At 42.9% G+C, this 21,923-nt stretch overlaps 1 protein-coding gene across 1 annotated transcript in view; it reads right to left on the bottom strand.

The window, feature by feature from the left end:
* FA2H (fatty acid 2-hydroxylase) overlaps positions 1 to 4,840 on the bottom strand; it is a 52,712-nt gene extending 47,872 nt beyond the window's left edge. The window contains exon 1 of the mRNA XM_058528277.1: positions 4,542 to 4,840. Within this exon, the coding sequence (XP_058384260.1) occupies positions 4,542 to 4,811 (270 nt within the window). The 5' untranslated portion in view covers positions 4,812 to 4,840. The remainder of the gene's footprint in view (positions 1 to 4,541) is intronic.
* Between the last annotated feature and the right edge of the window lie 17,083 nt (positions 4,841 to 21,923).

The following is a 21,923-nucleotide window of genomic DNA, read 5'->3' on the forward strand; positions in this document are numbered from 1 at the left end:
CATCAGCTTTTATTTGAATTCTCAGCTCAGACTGGCTTTCCAAGTTGGGCTGTGCTCAAGATGTTCCAGAGCCTGGGGTGGGAACCCCAAGTCTTCCTGCACTTAGCTCTCCTCCCTATTGTCCATCCCCATTTAATTACTCAAGCCCTAAAGCTCCGAACGGCCAGACCCCAAAGCCTGGCAGAACCACAAGTGGCAGAATCTGTGGACTTCTCAACCACTGAGAGAGATGCGCCCTGTGGGATTAGCACATTCAGACCTCAGGGTTACCGCGACAGCAGTGGCTGTGGAGTAGAGGCTTGCCCTCCTCCAGGGTCTTCTCAAACAGAGGGCTTGTATCCAGGGGTGTAGTCAGTTGTTGGCCCACCAGAGGGGCTCTCAAGGTCTGTGTGTGTGTGAGACGGGGGAAGTATGAGCTTCCCTTTGACATTATTATCCTCTTGGCGGCAGGTTTGGGGTAAGGAAAGGAGTTCAGTGGGACTGTGATGAAAACTGTAGCTTTCTCACCAGAAAAATGCACGACCATGCATTTTTACACACAATTTCATCTCTTTCATCAATCCCAGAAAATGATCCATAGGACACGAGAGTTAAAAAGCTCTGCTCTGTATGTTTTCCAAAGTGTGATATATATTCCTCTAAAGGTGCCCAAGACAATTTGATTTTAGCGGGTACGAGGATGAGCATTTTTTATTTTAACAGTTATTTTAATAATATTTTAAATATCAAAATATTGATTTTCATATTTATTTTAAAGTGCATGTAAAACCTGTGATTTTACAGGTATTATTGCTTAGTGTGAGTAAATGGTAAAATAAAAGTGAGTCTACTTAAAAATATTAAATATAATAGTTCAGGTGGTACATCAGTTTGGTAAAAACTGGGACAGTGGTGGATGACCCATGTCTGGGAAGTCTGGGAAGCACAGTATCCATGGCCTTGGAGCAGTTTGGACCCAAAGTTCTCTCCTTTCCTCTCTCTTTTTTTTTTTTTTTTTTAAAAAAAGGCTGATTGCAGCTCAATAAATGGACTTCATGCCCCACTAATGACGTGAGCTGCACCTGGAAGAACCCGGTTCTTACCTGAACCTGGAGTGAGGAGCTTGACCCTGCCGGACCCTGAGGGCCAAGGCTCAGCCTTCACTCTCCCGCTTGCTCAAGGTGGACAGCTCAGCTTCCTCAAGTCCAAGGCCAGGGCCACAGCAGACCTTGTTTCATCCCCCAAGTATGCTGGTCCAAACAAGTTTGACTTGTTTTGTGTGTGTGTGCCTTCCTGTGAGTGTGAATGTGTGTGTAAGTGTGTACACAGAGGGGGTGTGGCAAAGTGGGGAAGAGTGGAAACCAACGGGGCCAGGAGGTCCCCCTGGAAATTTCACAGCAGAGCTGCAGGACGCGCCCCTCCAAGGACTATGCTCGGGAAGGACCCCTAGGAGAGGCCCCATTCAGAAATGAGCCCCAAACAACAGAGTTGGTTCATGACACTCCCCTCCCCCATTAACGCCCCTCCTGGTCCTCACATTACAAGAGCCAGGTTCTAACCTCAACAGGTGTCAGCATCCCTGGTCAACATGCCTGGTCCAGCAGGAGGAGAGGACAGAGGTGGAGATGGCAGCATGGGGGTTGCTAGAAAGGCTTAGCTAGAGAGAAGAACAGAAACGTCTTGTCTCCATTCAGGCCTTAAGAAGAGGGCTTCTCTCTGAAAGGATACCCTGCTCCAGATTTCTCCTCTCTCTCTCCCCCACAATTTAAAGACAACCCTACACTATTTTTCAGAATAGAAATCTGCAGACAGAAGCCAACAGGCAACTGGAGTATTGGGTGACTATGGCCATTGGTCAAGTTTGGGCCATGGGTTTGTAAGTGTGTTGTTAGTTTTTAGTTTTTTTCCCACATCCTCATACTGGGGCCCCGATATAAGGATGCCTGCAACATGGCCACACTGGGACTCTTTGGGTAACAGGTGAGTACTGGGGTAGGAAGCAAATTTGGACTCAGTATTGTCTGAGTCCTCCCCGAAGGTCAGGTAAGGCAAAGCAAAGCAAAATAAAATCAAACCACAGTACCGGGTAGTTAGCAGAGCTGGGAAGGTGGAGCCATCTAGGGCAGCTGACCAGGAGTGATGCTCACGATGGAGCTGTGAGGAGAAGCCACACCCGAAGACTCCTGTTTACAGGACACAGTCACAATGTAGGATGGCTCCCATGAGCCATCACAAGCCTGGAAGTCTCTTGTATTCTGGTCCCAACCTCTCATTTCCTACAATCAGCTTCAGTTATATGTATGGCTAAACCTTCTGCCCCTTCAGCATGACTCGACACAAAACATCAGCTTCCAAGATTAGATTGCGCTCCCACTGCAGAATGCTGAGTCCTGGCATTTTACATATGAAACCTCCCAAATTCGACCCCCTTCTCCCCTTGGTCACAGCCACCATGGTACAAGCCACCATTACCTCTCGCCCGGGCTATGCAGAAGCATCCTGCCTAGTCCCTCACACCCACTTGGGCTCCCTTGACACTGCAGCCAGAGTGCTCTTCCAAAGATGCAAATCTGACCACGCCACACCCCTGCTTGAATCCCTTGCCTGGCTTCCCATCATTCTCAGAATCAAGTCCCAAATCCTGACCACAGCCTAGAAGGCCCCGCATGACGTGGCCCCAGCTGATCTCTGGCCTCCTCCCACATCCCTCTCCTTGCCCACAGCCTCTGTCACATTGATTTTATTTATATCCTTGACTGTGCCAAGCCTTTCCCCTTCAGAGCCTTCACGCTTGCTGTTCTGTCTGGAATGTTCTTCCCATGGCACTTCACCTGGCTAAGCCCTATCCATCCAATAGCTCAGTGTAAGTGTTGCTTTCTCAAGAAAGCTCTTCCTGAACCCCTCCCCTCCAAACCTACACTCTGACAGCAGTGGGTAATTAAATAATTACTGTGCGATTAGTATGTTCCCTCCCCTTCCTCATTAGACTGTTAGCTCCAAGAAGACCATATTGGTTTTGTCCATTGGTGCCTCCCCAGTGCCTAGCTCAGTGCTGCCAACCATTAAGGGACCAAGTGAATGAGTGAATAAATTATTGAAGAATTAGGCAAGATGGCCCAGTGACAAGCCACCTGAAACAGTGAGAAGCAAGTCCTCTTATCGAAAGATCTAAAAGCACTTGCTGGGGCTGGCCCTGTGGCTTAGCGGTTAGGTGCGCGCTCCTCTACTGGCGGCCCGGGTTCGGATCCTGGGCGCGCACTGACGCACCGCTTCTCTGGCCATGCTGAGGCCGCGTCCCACATACAGCAACCAGAAGGATGTGCAACTATGACATACAGCTATCTACTGGGGCTTTGGGGAGAAAAAAAGGAGGAGGATTGGCAATAGATGTTAGCTCAGAGCCGGTGTTCCTCAACAAACAGAGGAGGATTAGCATGGATATTAGCTCAGGGCTGATCTTCCTCACAAAAAAAATAAATAAATAAATAAAAGCACTTGCTGGGGCCATCTTGAAAGCAAGAACTAGAAGCAGGGAACAGCTGTTGGTTTATGTTCAAGCATGATGACCCCACTGTCACCAGTCCTATGGCCAGATCTGGGGAAGGACCGAGGAGTTGGTTTGACTCTGGACGAAGCCTACTTGGAGCCGTGCGGATAGGGGCCATCTCCCATGCCCAAGGACCACTGGGATGGAGACAGCATCGATTTTGGAGTCAGATACCCTTGGCTTTTCCACTAAGCAGCTGTTTGACCTTGGACAAATTACAAAGCCTCCTTGAGCCTCAGTTTCCACATCCTAAAAGGGGGATAACAAAACCTACCCCAGGATCAGTTAAAGGCTGAAATACCGTAATGAGCCTGCACTGCACAGCAGTGGGCAGCTCAAAGTGCTAATCCTTTCTCCCTCCCCTGTCATTTCACTCTTTTAGACACCCAAGCCAGCATGTCAGAGAAGGAATAAAGGGAAGTCTGGGGGATTGGAGGACATAGGACACCCAAGACACTACCCCAACCTCTCCACCCACCTATGGGAGCCCTAGTACAAGGCTAGGGCGGCACCAGGAAATCCAAGCTAGCTGAGAAGGGTGATGATCTGTGGCTTTTGGAAGCAGGAGTAGGGTGAGATGGGAAAGAGAGGACAGGTGAGCTTGGAAACTATTATTCAAACAGAAATGAAGAGCAGTTGCAAAGAGGGAGAGGCTGATAAGGAAACAGGAAGGAAAGACTGGGCGTGTGAGGGGCTGGGAAAGGTGATCCAAGTTGTCAGATGGCAGAGGCTGCAGAAGGAACAAGTAGGAAGGAGGGGGTAACTTGGGAGGTGGGAGAAGCAGCAGATAGAAGAGGGTCAGGGGAGAGGCTGGAGAGGAAGGGCAAGCTCCTGGGAGAAGGGAGCGGGGGCAGTGACCTGTTACCTGGAGAGAAGAGAGGGGAAGCGGAGGTGAGGGCGGAGGCTGTCACCTTGGGTCCTCCTAAAGAGCAGGTGAATGGGGCTTGCTGGGGAGCGCAGAGTTGGGGGAGGAGTGGGGAGAGAAGGGGGTGTGTGATCCCCGGTCGGGCTGTACCTGAGGGTCTCCTAGCAGGTCGCCCACGTAGTACTGCTCCAGCCAGCGGCGCGCGTTGGCCGAGTGCCGGTGCGGCGGCCCGTCCAGGTCGGCGCTAACGTCCTGGCCAGCCCGTGCCCGCAGCAGCTGCTCGCCCCCCGGGTGGTGCCGGACGAAGCCGGTGAGGTCGTAGAGGCGGGCCCCGCAGCGGACCCAGCAGTCGCCGGCCGCAAGGCGCCGCTGGACCTCGGCGGGCGAGAAGGAGGCGGCGGGGGGCGGAGCGGGGGCCATGGCGGGAGAGCGGAGCTCGCAGCTCGAAGCCCGGGCGTCTGCTCGGCGGCCGCCCAGCGCGCCTCTAACATCCCCTGAGCCGCGGCCGCCTTGACGGCCCGGCCGCCACCGCACCTGCTCATTTGCATGCCGCTCTACCATTGGCTGCTCTGCGGGACGCTGCCCGAGCGCGGAGGGGCCCCCTTCCCCATTGGCGGGCAGGAAGCCGGGGCGGACCCGAGCGGGGCGGGCCAGGCGCTGCCAGCCGCCCGCCAGGTGGCTCGAGGCAGGTAGAGGGCGCGACCGCCAGGTGTGTCCCGTAGCAGGAGAGCGAAGGGGGCGGGCAGATGCAGGCGGAACAAATCGTCCCGTTGCGGGTGGCTATCTGGACGGACATCCTCGGTGGTCTGATCGCCTTGGAATAACTCTTCTGCTGCTACCTTATGGGAAAAACTTGCAGTTTTCTACCTTCAGGCTCCAGGACAGAGCGAGACAGGGCGAGGACTAGAGTTGGGCGGGTGAGGCACTGGTTTCGGGCGCAAAATTTAAGGGGGCGCCGCCAAACACAGAAATCACAGTATATATTTTAATGTAATATTTAAAAAATCATATCACATTGCACAACAATGTGAATGTACTTAATGCCACTAAACTGTAAATTTAGAAGTGGTTAAAATGGTAAATTTTATGTATATTTTACCACAATAAAAATATATATAATAATTAAAAAAAAATCATATTGGCAAACCACAGCCTGCGGGCTGGCCACCTGTTTTTGTAAATAAAGTTTTATTGGAACCAGGACTAGTGAGGCGAGTGAGGCAAGGTGGTGAAAGTGAAGGGTTGGATCTTGTCTTTAATATTTAAAATTTTTGGTATTTTGTTCATGATGGATATTTTGCATTAATTTTGAGTAGGCAAGAGATGGGCTGAGTCTATGGGTCTGCTATGCAACTGCTGTCCAACAGGCCTGGAGGCCTTAGGTCACTAATGTTGCTTTTCTCAAGTGGCGAAAACCTTCACCTTATTTCCATACCTACTCTATTCCAGATACGTTGCATGTGCAAAAGCAGTCAAGTACACACCTGTAGGTGTCCTCAGGTATTCCCCACTGACAATATCTGCAGGACTTCCCCTTTGGATTTCTTACCATTGCCTTAAACTCCTATTGTCTGAAGTTGAACAAAGAATTTAGCCATCTGTTCAGAACTGTAACACATTTCTTGCCATAGTAATTCCACTTGTAGAAATTTGATCTTACAGATAGACTGTATACAGATGTATGCATAATGAGATTAATTGCAACATTGTTTATAGACTAGAAACAACCCAAATATTCATCATTAGGGAGGACTGATTAAGTAAACGGTGTATTCAGACAGTGAAATACTATGTAGCCAATAGAAAGAATGAGGTAGATCTATATCCACTGATAGGGAACAATTTCCAGGACATTGTAAGTGGAAACCAACAAGAACAGCATGTATGGTATGCTAACAGCTATTTTGCTATTTTTAATTCTTTAATCTTTAAAAATGGTTTGAATGCAAACAAAAGAGTATATGTAAGTTTTAAAGCAAAAATAATATAATTAACTCATTGACTTTGCCTCCCAATCCATGAGCTAGGACATTACCAAAAACTTGCTCCCACTTCTATACTCCAATCCTTCCATCTCTCTGCCTTCTCCCCAGAGGTAACCACTGTCCTGACTTTTGTGCTTATCCTTCCTTCACTTTTTATTTTTAATATTTTTATCACATCTATCTGTATGCCTATACAATATGTTGTTTAGATTCGCTTGTTTTTGAGTTTTATGAAAATCACATGATGCTGTATTTTTCTTTATGTGGCATTGCATGTTTTACTCAATATTGTTTTAAGATTCATCCATGTTGCTGAGGGTCACTGTAGTTCATCAGTTTTCACTGTGGTGTCATATTCTGCTACATGAGTTTATTTACCCATTTTCCTTTACTTATAGATAGAAGTTTGAGTTGTTTATTTTCTTCTATTATGAGCATTCTTGTACATATGGGTAAGAGTTTCTATAGCCAATATATCTAGGAATGCAGTTGTTGGGTCATAGGGTATGCAAGTGTTCAAATTTACAAGATAATGTAAATTAACTTCTAAATGGTCGTACTATTTTACATCCCCATGAAAGATGTATGATAATCCCTAGCCCTAAGTCTGGGAACAAGGCGAGGATGCCCACTCTTCTCATTTATATTCAACGCTGTATTGGAGGTCCTGGACAGTGATGTAAGACAAACAAAAGAAACAAAAAGCATAAAGAGGGGCCGGCCCGGTGGCGTGATGGTTAAGTATGTGTGCTCTGCTTCTGCAGCCTGGGGTTCCCAGGTTCGGATTCTGGGCGCAGACGCACGCACCGCTTATCAAGCCATGCTGTGGCAGCATCCCATATACAAAATAGAGGAAGATGCGCAGAGATGTTAGCTCAGGGCTAATCTTCCTCAGCAAAAAGAGGGGGATTGGCAACAGATGTTAGCTCAGGACCCATCTTCCTCACCAAAAAAAAAAAAAAGCATAAAGAGCAGAGACAAAGGCTTAAAAACCTCTCTACTTGCAGATAACATGATCGTTTACACAGAAAACCTCAACTAATTTGCAAAGCAACTAAAACTCATAAGTGAATTTAGCAAGTTCACAGGATCCAAAGTCAAAATACAAAAATCAATGTGTTTTAATGACAAGCAGCAAACAGAAAATGAAAATTTTATTTTATTTATTTATTTTATTTTATTTATTTATTTATTTTTCCCCCAAAGCCCCAGTAGATGGTTGTATGTCATAGTTGCACATCCTTCTAGTTGCTGTATGTGGGACGTGGCCTCAGCACGGCCGGAGAAGCGGTGCGTCGGTGCGCGCCCGGGATCCGAACCCCGGGCCGCCAGTAGCGGAGCGCGTGCACTTAACCGCTAAACCATGGGACGGCCGAAAATGAAAATTTTAAATTCCATTTATAATAACGTCAAGAAGCATAAAATATGTGAGAATAAATTTGACAAAAAACATCCAAGACCTGTAACTGAAAACTATAAAATGCTACTGAGAGAAATTAAAGAATATCTAAACAAATGGAGTTCACAGATCTCACAAGTTTCAAGGTCATGGACTTGATGACTCGATATTAAGATCTCAAATGCTCCAATTTATCTAAAGATTCAACAATCCCAATCATAATCCCACTAGGTTTTTTTTTTTTAGAAATTGATAAAGTATTATATCATTTAAATTTGCTAAGAGAGTAGAACTTAAATGTTCTCACCAAAAGAGAAAAGAAAAGAAAAAAAATGATAGACTGCTCTTAAAATTTATATGGAAATGTAAAAGACCTAGAATATCCAAAGCTATATGGAGAAAGAACAAAGTTGCAGGACTTACTCTTCCTGACTTCACGACTTAATATAAAACTACATATTCAAGACCGTGTAGTACTCACATAAGAACCAACAAATAGATTAATGGAACAAAATAGAGTCCAGAAAAAGACCCAAACACATAAAGTTATTTTGTTCTCTTATTGAGATATAATTTATATACAGTAAAATTTAGTCTGTTTAATGTACAGTTATGTGAGTTTGGAGCATCTTCTATACTATTCTGAGGATCAGGTTTGTCTCCCCCATTGCCAATACCACATTGTCTTTATTATTATAATAAATCTTGATATCTGGTAAGGCTACTACCCACACCCTGTTCTCCTTTAAGAGTGTCTTGGTTTGTACTTGGATTTTTCTTTTTTTATATAAACTGTAGAATCATTTTGTCAATGTCCATGAAAAAGACTATTGGGATTATGGAAGGAATTGCACTGAATCTATAGATTAATTTGGAAAAAATTAATATGTTTGCAAAACTGAGCCTTCCTATTTATAAACTTGAGCTATATTTCTACTTATTCAGGTCATATGTAATATTATTCCATAAAGTTTAAAGTTTTCTGCACATAGGACTTGCACACATGTTAAATTAATTTCTAAGTATACTTTATATTTCTTTTTTCAGTATTGTAAATGGCTTCTTTTTAAAGTAAGCTTTTTGTTGAAGTATGACATCCATAGAGAAAAGTACACAAAATCATAAGCGTACAGCTCAATGAATGAATGAATGAATGAATGTTCACAAATTGAACATACACTTATCAGAAGATAGAACACTAGCAACCCCACAGAAGTCTCTCTCATGCCCTTTTCACAGCTACTGCCTCCTTTCTTCCCTGAATAAAATCACCATATTGGTTTCAAAAACTATACATTATTTTTGTTTGCTTTTGAACTTTGTATTAATGGAATCACACAGGGTGTGTACTCTTCTGTAACTACCTTCTTTCACTCAAATTATGTTTATGTGGTTCATCCATGTTTTGGGGTATAGTAATCATCTGTACATTCTTATGGCTGTATAGTATTCCACTCTATGAAGATGCCATACTTAATGTATCCATTCCATCATTGATGGCTATTTGGGTTGCTTCTGGCTTGGGGCTATTAAGAATAGAGTTGCAATGAACATTCTTGTACATGTATTTTGATAAATATTTGAATGCATTTCTGTCAGGTAGATACCTAGGAATGGACTTGAGTATGTTCAGCTTCAGTAGACACTGCCAATCAGTTTTCCAAAAATGTATCAAATTATACTCCCACTTAGCAGTATATAAGAATTCCCATTTTTCCACACCTTTGCCACACTTAGTATTATTAGTCTTTAAAAAAAGTTCTTATTTAGCCATTCTGGTGGGTACATATTGGTGTCTCACTGTGATTTAAATTTGCATTTCTCCAGGGACAATGAGATGGAAGACTCTTATTTTTTTGGTTATTTCCATTGCCCATTTTTCTATTGCATTTTCTGTCTTAAAAAATCAAGTTACATGGGTCTCTTCTATTCTATAATAAGAGTTCTTTATCAGTTATGTGTATTGTAAATATTTTCTGACAAACATGGCTTACCTTTTTTCTTTCTTGATGGTATCCTTTGAAGAACATGTATTTTTTATTATAAAGTAGTTTAACTTATCAGTCTTTTATTTTATGATTAGAGTTTTTGTGTCCTGTTTAAGAAATATTTGACTACCCCCAAATAGTAAATATATTTTTCTATATTATTTTATAGAAGATTTGTTGTTTTACCTTTCATATTTAGATCTATGATCAGCTTGAAGTTGATGTTTGAGTATGATATAACATATGGGTCAAGATTCATTTTTTTTCCATATGGATATTCAATTTCTTCAGCAATAGTTATTGAAAAGACCAATTTTTTCTCTACTGCTCTGTAGTATTACTTTCATCATAAATCAAATAGATGAATATGTGTGGGTTTGTTCCTTGACTCTCAAATCTGTGTCATTAATATATTTTGTCTACTCTTGTGCCAACACCATACTATCTTAAGCACTATAAGACTTTTAATAAGTCATAAAATCTGGTAGGATCAGTGCTTCGACTTTGTTCTTCTTCAAGATTATCATGGCTGTTCTTGGCCCTTTTCATTTCCACATAAATTTTAGAATCAGCTTGTTCATTTAAAAAGCTGATGGGATTTTGATTGGACTTGCATTGAATCTACAGACCAAGGAGAATAGACAATTTTACATGATTGAATCTTCTAATCTATCAACAGGGTATATCCTTCCATTTGTATAAGGCTTCTTTAACTTACCTCAGTGATTTTTGTAATTTTCCATGAAGAGGCCTTGTACATCTTCTATTAGATTTATTTCCAGGAATTTTATGTTTTTTATGCTATTATATATATGTTTTATGCTATTATTTTAATATTATATTATGCTATTATTCCATGCTATTATAATAATGTACTATTATAATATCCCTGATATTGGTAATTTGGCCTTCCTCTTTCTTATTGATCAGTAGTGCCAGAGGTTTATGAATTATATTAGTTTTTTCAAAGAACCAAGTTTTGGCTTTCTTGATTTTCTAGATCCTACTTTTGTTTTCTATTTCATTGATTTCTCATTTTGTTTTTATATATCTTCTCTTCTACTATTTTGTGGTTTGATTTGGTGTTCTTTTTCTAAGTACTTGAGATACATACTAAATTATTGATTTTTAGCTTTTCTTCTATTCTAATTTAGACCAAACATCACCAAGAAAAAGTTGGTAAAATTTTCCACCATGATCGTAGGATTTTCTGTTTCTCTTGTAGTTCTACCAACATTTGCTTAATATATTTTGAGGCCACATTATTAGTTGAACAAAAATTCAAAACTGTGACACCGTCCCAGTGAATTGGACCTTTTGTCATTATGAAGTAAACCTCTTCATCTCTTGTAATGATTTCTGCCTTTATGTCTATTTTGTGTGCTACTTAATATTCCTAGACCAGGGGGCAGGCCCCATGGCTTAGTGGTTAAGTGTGTGCGCTCCGCTACTGGCGGCCCAGGTTCGGATCCCGGGCGCGCAACGACGCACCGCTTGTCGGGCCATGCTGAGGTGGCGTCCCACATACAGCAACTAGAAGGATGTGCAACTATGACATACAACTATCTACTGGGGCTTTGGGGAGAAAAAGGGAAAAAAAGGAGGAGGATTGGCAATAGATGTTAGCTCAGGGCTGGTCTTTCTCAGAAAAAGAGGAGGATTGGCATGGATGTTGGCTCAGGGTTGATCTTCCTCACAAAAAAAAAAAAATTCCTAGACCAGCTTTATTTTAGCACAAGCTTAGTATATCTTCATCCTTGCTTTTTTTTTACTTTAATCTTTCCATAGACATATGTTTAGACTTCTCTCTTATAATCAGTGAATAGTAGGTTTTTAAAAAGTTTTGACAGACAGCCTTTGTATTTTAAAGATTGGGAAGTTTAAAAAATTATCACAAAGGAAAAGTTGAACTCAGCTTTCCCTTAGGCCAGCAGCTCCTTCCAGATTGCCTTTTTGTCATGGGTGTCTGCTCATGACACCACCGCTCATGTACTCTGACATGCAAAATCTTGGAATCAATCATCCAAGATCCGTGCTGCAGCCTCCTCCTGTAAAATGTAACTTGTATAACTTTTATTTCCTCTTCATTTTAGAAATGTTGGAATTAAAAGTAACCCAAGAGAGGGAATATGGTTCAATCTTATCTTTTGATAGATGAGGAAAATGAGACCTGAGATCACACAGCTAGTGAGGAGTACAGTTGGAGCCAAGTTCTCTTTAACTTCAAGTTTAATGCTAGTTCTTCTGCTGCCACTAGAAGTGAGCAACTCAAGGGCAGGGCCATCTTGCCTACAGCGTTGTTGCTTTGCTCCTAACAGAGCTTCTGACACATAGTAGGTGCTTAATAAATATTTGCTGAAATTGAACTCCACTCTCTAATTCAGATGCTCCCCTCATGCCTAGACTAGTGCAATGGCCTAATAGTCTCTCTTCCTTCAATCTCCACTTCTTCCAAGCCATCTTCAACACCACTGAAGAATTGAAATTTAATTTAGTACATGTCATCACCCTGCTCAGAAACTGTCAGAGGTTCCCTCTTGCAAAAACAATGGGATTGAAATTCTACCTGGGATGAAAGCCCTAGCTACCTCTTCAGACTCACCTCCCTCTCCTTCAAACGGAAAGATCCTTATATCTCTCTGCCTGCAGGCCTGACCCCTAGATCAACGGCTACCTCTCCGAAGAATCTTCTCTGATTCCTCTACTGCCTGTAACACTTACATTGCCCTCAGCATATGGTGCCCTGTACTGTTACCCTCACTAGACTGGAAGTCCTTGAGGGCAGAGAATGTTTCTCTCCTTTGTTTGAATCTCCAGCACTTAGCACACAGTAGAAAATCAACAAATATTTATTAATAATTATACCAGTAAATTTGCCTCAAGCATACATGTGCTCACAGAAAACACACATATACACACACAATTTAAGCACTCTTTTGAACACTAACCGTTTCGCCTGTATTAGGAAATCTGAAAGTAATATCTTTTCTTCTACATGTTATTGAGTATGTACCTCATTCATTATGGGACAAACCCTAGGCTTTTTGTTTATTTATTTTTGTGGGCTTCTGTTTGTTTGTTGGCCGGTTGGTTGGTTTGCTAAAACGCAGTATTGTGTGCAATGAAGCATTGTTTGGTTTTTTTTCCAGTTTTATTGAGAAGTAGTTGACATACAGTTCAGTATGAGTTTAAGGTGTCTGTGTGATCTTACTTATATGTAGAATCTAAAAAGAAAAAAACCCAAACTCATAGAAAAAGAAATTAGATTTTTGGTTACCAGAGGCAGAAGCATTGGTTTTCGAGTCAGAAGCCCAGAGTCTATTGTAGGTCCTAACCCTGGTGACTTTTGCAAGTTTCTTACGCTAATGAACACTAGTTTCTTTTTTATTTTTTTTAAAATTGAGTTAAAGTTCACATAACATAAAATTCATCATTTTAACATGTCAAATTCAGTGGATCTTAGTACATTCACAGTGTTGTGCAACCATCACCTCTACCAAAATATTTTCATCACCCCAAAAGGAAACCCCATACCCATTAGCAGTCACTTCCTATTCCCTCTGCCCCCCACCCTCACCCCAGCCTCTGGCAACCAGTAATCTGCTGTCTCTACGGATTGGCCTATTCTGGGTATTTCATATAAATGGAATCATACAATATGTGGCCTTTTGTGCCTGCTCTCTTTCACTTAGCATAGTATTTTCGAGGTTCATCCATGTTGCAGCATGTATCAGTACTTCATTCTTTCTAAGGCTGAATAATATTCCACTGTATGGATATACCACATTTTGCTTATCCAGTCATCAGTTGATAGACATTTTGGTTGGTTCCACCTTTTGGCTTTTGTGAACAGTGCTGCTATGAATATTTGGCTTCTTTCTATGTAAAATAGGGATAAAAAAAATCCCTGGCCTGGTTGCCTCAAGGGCTATTGTGAAACCCAAATGAAAGCACATAAAAAAGCACCTTGTGAGCTGCCTGGCCCTGTGCATGTATGTCATGGGAATTGCTGGTGGTGGAATGTTATGGGTATGCTTATGGGCAGGTCCACCCGTTCTGGCCTCAGGGAGAGAGAGACAGGTTTCCCTGGCCTCAGCCCTCCCTCAGTGCCAGCTTATTACCCAATGCCCAGGTGGTGGCGATCGGGTGCTCACAGCTAAATCTAGATATCCATGGTTGGCCATTTCAGATAAAGCAATCGGGGCAAAGGGCCAATTGTCTGAGGACAGCAACTTGCTTGGGGTTCTGAGTCATAATTCAGCCTTGCTGCCCTTGGGCCTGAGTTACTCATAAGTGAGTGGAATAATATCTAAACAAATCTGCAGGGCAGGGTACATCTGGACAGGTCGGATAGGCAGTGAGTAAGTGGGGTTACTGAGAAACTCCTTAGTGCTCTATGATAGACAAAACTGCAGTGAGAGTGTGACCTTCATTTCTTGCATCTTGGGCAAGTGCCCACTCTCTCTAGAGCTGGGGACACCAGGGAAACGGAAGATATCATCCATATGCCTTCAGAGAGGGGAAAAAGACTATGTGAGATTAGAGAGTATTTGTAAAGCAACTCATTTTAAAAAATTGTCTAAGTTGCTGTGGTGCTGCGTGCGGAGAGCAGAAAGGATATACACATTAATAAATGCTAGTTTCATGAAATTAATTAGAAAATGTCCCTAGGCAGTGGATGCTCCGGTGACTTAGAAAAAGGAAGGCTGGGATTGGTGTAAATTACTCGAACCATCCCAGGGTATTTTCTTGCGGGTCAAGGTTCCCATCTGATCTTTTGTGACATCTACACACTTGCTGGGACACCCTTGGTGTGTGAGATTGGAGTTTTCCTCCCTGTCCACCACAGGATTGTATCATCCACACCGCCCACCTCCATGTTCCCACGCTCACCCCCCAGATCAAAGGTGGAGAGGGAGCAAGGGAGGCCAGAGCCATGGAGTCTCGAGTCCTTGTAGAGAGTTGAGGGCCTCTCCCCTCTCACTTTCTGCAGACCAGCTTTGGCCCCAACAGATTGATGTGAGTATGTCTGTCCGCATCTTATGATGGCAGCTCTCATTCTGCTGTCACTCCTTGGCTGCTGAACACAACCTTCTTGTGGATTCTGGCTTCTTCTCTGACATTCATTCTCCCAATTCTTTGCCAACCTCTTTGATGGCATCTTCCCATCACTGGCATATTTTTCCCATCACTGGCATATTTTCTTTTCCACTACCTCTGAGATGGAGATATTTCACAACGTGGTCTCCCATTTCCATTCTTCCCTGTCCTCTTTCCCTTGGTGACTGTATCCACTTTCTCAGGCTCGACAACCATCTCTAGTTGTTGAATTCTAAATCCATAGCTCCATCCCAACATGTCCAGTGTTTCAACACCTCCAACAAAGCTGCAGTGAGTGAATTAGCTTGTTGGAGCCCATGTGCCTATTAACAATAGGTGGCAATATTTAAAGAGAAGATTTCACACCTACGTGTCTAGAGGGGTATTTCTGACCACCATCTGAGCTTCCTACATGTCCAACATGCCAAACCCAAATCCATGAGCTTGCCCCTAAAACCAGCTTCTCCTACTTCTGCAGTGACTTCATGAAACTTGAAATACTCAGCAAGGAACCTCAGAATCCTCTTTTATTTCTCCTCTCACGCACTCCGCAAACCAATCAGCTGCTGAATTGTGTTGATTCTACCTCTGAGACGTCTGTCATCTTCACCCCACCTTCACCACCTGGGTACAGATCCTTACGGCACTCACCTGGACCATAGTGCCTCACATCATTCCATTCAGTACAGAGTCTTGGGATAACTAGTTAATTACTAGGGCAAATTAAACTATGTGAGACAATTTGGAGGGTAGGAAGCAAACATATTAGAGAAATGTGATAGAACCACCTGGTTCGGCTGAGTATCCATTTGAGGAGATTGGAAAAATATGCACCAAGATGTTATTGGAAGTCAGCCTTCTGTTTCTATATTTATATTTCCTACTTTTTTTTTTTTTTTTTTTTGCTGAGGAAGATTTTCCCTGAGCTAACATCTGTTGTCAACCTTCCTCTTTTTTTTCTTGAGGAAGATTATCCCTGAGCTAATATCTGTGCCAATCTTCCTCTATTTTATATGTGGGTCGCCACCACAGCATGGCTGATGAGTGGTGTAGGTCTGTGCCCGGGATCTGAACCTGCAAACCCAGGCCACTAAAGTGGAGCACTCTGAATTTAACCACTAGGCCACAGGGCTGGTCCCTTCCTGTTTTTTATTTTCTGAAATGAGCATGTGTGGATAATGGGATGAGGAAAAATAACCTTATGTAGATTAACATATTTATTACACAGGTGATTTACAAATGTATTATTATTACACAAATGTTCTACAGGGGACAAAATCAGATCAAGGACTGGGGGTGAGGGAGAGGACTGACTGCAAAGGGGCATGAGGGACCTTTGTGGGGTGACAGAAATATTCCATATCTCGATTTTAGTGGTTGCAACATGACACTCAGAACCGTATACCTAATCGGGGTGAATTTACTGCATGTAAATTATGCCTCAATAAACCAGACTTTAAAGAAAAGAGTTACGTAATATAGAAGTTTATAGAATGAGTCAAGCAAGTCCTCTTTCAGCCATTGCTCCACCGGCCCGGTCTCCCCAATTCCACTTCCCTGACAAGAGGCAGCCACTAGTCACAGTTTGGTGAATTTCCTTCTGGTTCTCTCCCCACCCTCACTTGTGCCCCACATTCACTTTTTTTTTTATTGAGATAAAATTAACATATAACACTGTATTAGTTTTAGGTATACATCATAATGATTTGATATACGTACATATTACAAAATGATCACCACAATAAGTATAGTTAACATCCATCACCACACATAGTTATAATCGTTTTTATTATGATGAGAACTTTTAAGATCTACTCTCTGAGCAACTTTCAAATATACAATGCAGTGTTGTTAGCTATATCACCATGCTGTACATTACATCCCCAGGACTCATTTATCTTATAACTGGAAGTTATTACCTTTTGACCACCTTCAAAAGGTACAAACTTTTGCGGGGTGGGCAACATCTGGCAAATTAAAAGGAGAATTTAAATGGAAAACTATTCCTCCCCACATCACTTTCCACGATTCTTAAAACATACTCATTCTTATCCTACTTCCCCTTTTAATCCATCCTTCTATTAGGTATGTTGACGACTTATGAGATTTCATTAATTCATTCAACAAACATTTACTAATTCACCACCCCTATCTTTTGGGTATGCAAAGATTACTATGTTAGTCATGATTCTTGGTTGGAGGCAGCAGAAACCAACTCTATCCAAAAAGAGAATATTCTGGAAGAAATAGATGGGAGGCAGGAGAACTGGGCTTAGAAAATGGACAGGAAACAGGGCAGCTGTGGAGGGCCAGGGAGCAGGAAGACAAGCACCATTTTTTAGCAGAAACCACTAGGTTGGGATACTACCACTATAGCCACCACAGGCCACTGCTGGACACCACCATCCCCGTGAACAAAGTCTATCTATCTCATTCTCTTTGTGTCACCAGCTTGAGATTCTGTGCCCCAGTCGGGAGAAGTGATTGGCCAAGCCAGGTCGTGCATCCATGCCCTGGTGGCTCGAGACAGGGAAAGAATGTTTCTCGTCCTTTTATGCTTCCATATGGGGAGGTGAACTTATACAATGGCAAGGGCAGGAGGGAGCTCAAAAACAGGAAGGGCCTTGGCAGCTAAAAACAACTACACATTTCAGTAAGTAAAGCACTGACCTTGTCTATAAGAAGTTCCAGTCTTGAAAGAGAGACATACAATAAATAGGTCAAACCCAACACAGAAAAATAAACATGATACCAGAGACATGATCAAGAAAAAGTACAGTGCCAAGTTCTGAGCACAAACTCTGGAGTCAGATGAACTGGGGTTAAATCTTGGATCTGTTGGGTGTAAGCTGTGTGACCTTGAAAAGTTGTTTAACCTCTAGTTGCCTCCTTACATTGTTAACAATAGTAATCTCTTCAGAGGACTGCTATTAAATAAAGTACACAAAGCAGTTAGCATAGTGCCTGGTACACAATAACACCCCAATAAAGGTTAGCAATGATTATTATTATAGAGCGTTATGGGAGCTCTACCAGAACGGGCTGAAAAGTCCACTATTCACTCACCTAAAACTCAGATCTAGGGGCTCTATCTACCCACATCTTTCCAGAAAATAGATTCATTAAACTTTGTCTTTGGAAGCACATAAGTGACCCTGTCTAAAACAAGGACATAGACTACCATCAGAGCTTCCCATCTTTTTCCCTGTTCTTCATTTAGTTCATAGAAAAATGAGCTGGGTGGGATGCAGACAGGTCATAATACTTCCATCAGATTCTCAGAAGGTTTAGCAACTTCAGAACAAAGTTGGGAGCCTCCACACTAGAAGGCAGCTGTGCAGAGACAGCTTTTGAGAGTCACAACGTTGGGGGAGGAACTGGAATCGCATGCACATACCCCAATATGGATGTCCCCAATACGAGGCTAGCTAAAGTTTTAAAAACATTACCCCCCTTCCCCGGCCTTCTGTCATCCTGTCATTATCTAATATTCTGGGATTGTTTAAATGAAGAGTGTTTCTCTTTATGGTTCCACAGGCTTGTCCTTAGATCTCTGTCAAGTCAGAGAGTCTTTTCATATCTAGGTGTTATCCTCCAAAGCAGCGCTGCCCACGAAAACTTTCTGCGATGATGGAGATGTTCTGTATCTCGCTATCCAACATGGTAGCCAAGAGTTATTGAGCACTTGAAATATGGCTAGTGTGACTAAGAAATTGAATTTTTAATTTTAATTAATTTAAATTTAAATAGCCACATGTGGCTAATGGTTACCACGTAGGATGGTTAATTTCAGGTCAACTTCTCTGGGCTAAGGGATGCCCGGATAGCTGGTAAAACATTATTTCTGGGTGTGTCTATGAGAGTGTTTCTGGAAATGATTAGCATGTGAATTAGTAAACTGAGTAAAGATGATCACCTTTACCAGTGTGGGTGGGCATCGTCCAATCTGTTGAGGGCCCAAATATAACAAAAAGGTAGAGAAAGGGTGAATCACAGCACAGCCCTTAGGATTTGGGAGCAAAGCCCTGCCATCCTCTGCAAATAACTACTCTCCTCAAGAAACAGCTCTTGGCCTGCTAGTGGGCCTTAGTTGAGACTGAACACCTGACCATGGGACACCAAGTTCCCTTGCAACCTGAGCTGTCCATCATGAACTTAGTGTTATCTGACCCATCAAGCCATGAAGTTGGGTGTGCACAGCAACACTCCATCAGCAAATGAAAGTGGTATATACGTGATCAGGACGGAGCAGGCCCTGAAGGCACAAGAAAGTTACATGATGAAGTGACTCAAATGGCCATGGTCCCCACTCCTGCTACACTGCCTTCTCTCTCCCAGGCTGCACCCATGACTTCATGGGGAGTTCCCTAAAATCAGCTGACTAAGGAAGCAAAGACTTGGGCCTGGCTTACAGATGGTTCTGTGTGATATGCAGGCACCAGCAGTACATGGACAGCTGCAGCTATAGCCGCTCTCTGGGACATTGCTAAAGGATAATGATGAACGGAAATCCTTCCAGTGGGCAGACCTTCAGGCAGTGCATCTGGTTGTACACTTTGCTTGGAAGGAGAAATGGCTATACACGCAATTATATACCAATTCATGGTCTGTAGCCAATAGTTTGGCTGGATGGTCAGGGTCTTGAAAAATTGGTGACAAATTTTTGCATAGACCTCTCTGAATGGGCAAAAAATGTGAAGATATTTGTGTCTCATGTGAATGCTCTCCAAAGAGGGACCTCAGCAGAGGAGGATTTTAATATTCAAGTGGATACCAGTCAGCCTTTTTCTCTACCTGCTCCTGTCATAGCCCAATGGGCTCAGGAATAAAGTGGCCATAGTATCAGGGATGGAGGTTATGCATGGGCTCAGTAACATGGATTTCTACTCAACAAGGCTGACCTGGCTAAGTGCCCAATCTGCCAGCAGCAGAGACCAACACTGAGCCCTTGATATGAAACCATTTTCTGGGGTGCTCAGCCAGCCACCTGGTGGCATGTTGATTACATTGGACTGCTTCCATCATGGAAGGGGCAGCGTTTTGTCTTTATTGCAACAGACACTTACTCTGGATACAGATTTGCCTTCCCTACATGTAATGCTTCTGCTAAAACTACCATCCGTGGACTTACAGAATGTCTTATCCACCATCATGGTACTCCACACAGCATCGCTTCTGATCAAGAAACTCACTTCACAGGAAAGTAGTGCAGCAATGAGCCCAGGCTCGTGGAATTCTCTGGTCTTATCATGTTCCCCACCACCCTGAAGCAGCTGGCTTGAAGAACGGTGGAATGGCTTTTTGAAGACTCAGGTACAACGCCAGCTAGGTGGCAATACCTTGCAGGGCAGGGGAACGGTTCTCCAGAAGGCTATATATGCTATGAGTCAGTGTCCAGTATATGGTGCTGTCTCTCCAGTAGCCTGGATTCACCAGTCTGGGAATCAAGGGGTGGAAATGGGAGTGGCACCACTCACTATTACCTCTAGTGACCCACTGGCAACATTTTTGCTTCTTGTCCCCACAACTTTATACCCTGCTGGCCTAGGGGTCTTAGTTCCAGAGGGAGGAATGCTTCCACCAGGAGACACAATGATTCCATTGAACTGGAAGTTAAGCCAGCCACCTGGCCATGTTGGACTCCTCATGCCTCTGAATCAACAGGCAAAGAAAGGGGTTACGGTGTTGGCTGGGGTGATTGATCCCGTCTACTCGGGGTAAACTGGATTACTGTTCCACAATGAAGATAAAGAAGAGAACGTCTGGAATACAGGAAAACCCTTAGGCTATCTCTTAGTATTACCATGCCCTGTGATTAGGGCCAATGGAAAACGCTAACGATCTTTTCCAGGAAGGACAACTAATGTCTCAGACCCTTCAAGAATGAAGTTCTGAGACACCCCGCCAGGTGAAGAACCATGACCAGCTGGGGTGCTTGCTGAAGGCAAAGGGAATACAGAATGTGTAGTAGAAGAAGGTCATTATAAATACCAGCTACTGTACCATGTGCCAGTTACCAGATACAGAAACAAGGACTATAATTGTCATGAGTAGTTCCTCCTTATTTTGTTATGAATATGTCAGTGTGTATATACATATATTAAGCAAATATCTTTGTTTTATATATAGATTATATTATATATTGTATGTGTGCATCCTATTGGTTCTGTTTCTCTGGAGAACCCTAATACAAGAACTAAGAGTCACAAGCCAGGGCCCCCAAGGAACCCTTAGTAATGACAGTGTATGGCTTGGGTAATGGCAGAATAGATTCTGATAAGCTCAGTGGGGGACACACATTCTGATGATAATAATAATAACAGCTAATATTTATGATGCTCCTACTTTGTGTAGACCCTGTTCTAAGCATTTTATGTGACTAATTTTTCTATAATAGCTTTATCAAGATATAATTCACATACCATACAACTCACCTATTTAAAGTGTACAATTCAATGGTTTTTAGTATATTCACAGAGTTGTGCAACTATCACCACAATCAATTTTAGAATATTTTCTTCACCCCAAAAGGAAACACTGTACCCATTAGTAGTCACTCTCCACTTTCCCCCAAGCCCTCCAGCCCCTGGAAACCATTAATCTACTATCTGTCTCTATATTTGCCTATTCTGGACATTATATAACACATTTTAATCTTCACAACCACCTTACAAAGTGGGTACTGTTATTGTCTCCATTTTACAGATAAGGAAAGAGAGGCAGAGAGAGGTGAAGTAACATGCCACAGGTAACACAGATAGAAAGTGGTGGAGCTGGCATTTGAACCCACACAGTCTGTCTCCAGAGTCCACATGACATCCCCCAGTTCTCATCAATATGAGCAGCCCTTCATTACTGAGCTATGTTTGAGCAAGCCACTCCGTGCATCCCAAGGAAGTTGAAGATAATGCACGATATAAACTCCATATACCACAAAAGGAATAACATCTAACATGCTTGAATTGAATACCGCCAGCTAAATACTAATAGTACAAAATAATCCTATGATGGAGATGGCCCCAGGTCACCAAGAGGATTGCTCCTGTCTTCTTAACAGATG

This window comes from Diceros bicornis, chromosome 32 (assembly GCF_020826845.1).
Source record: "Diceros bicornis minor isolate mBicDic1 chromosome 32, mDicBic1.mat.cur, whole genome shotgun sequence".
Classification (NCBI taxonomy): domain Eukaryota; kingdom Metazoa; phylum Chordata; class Mammalia; order Perissodactyla; family Rhinocerotidae; genus Diceros; species Diceros bicornis.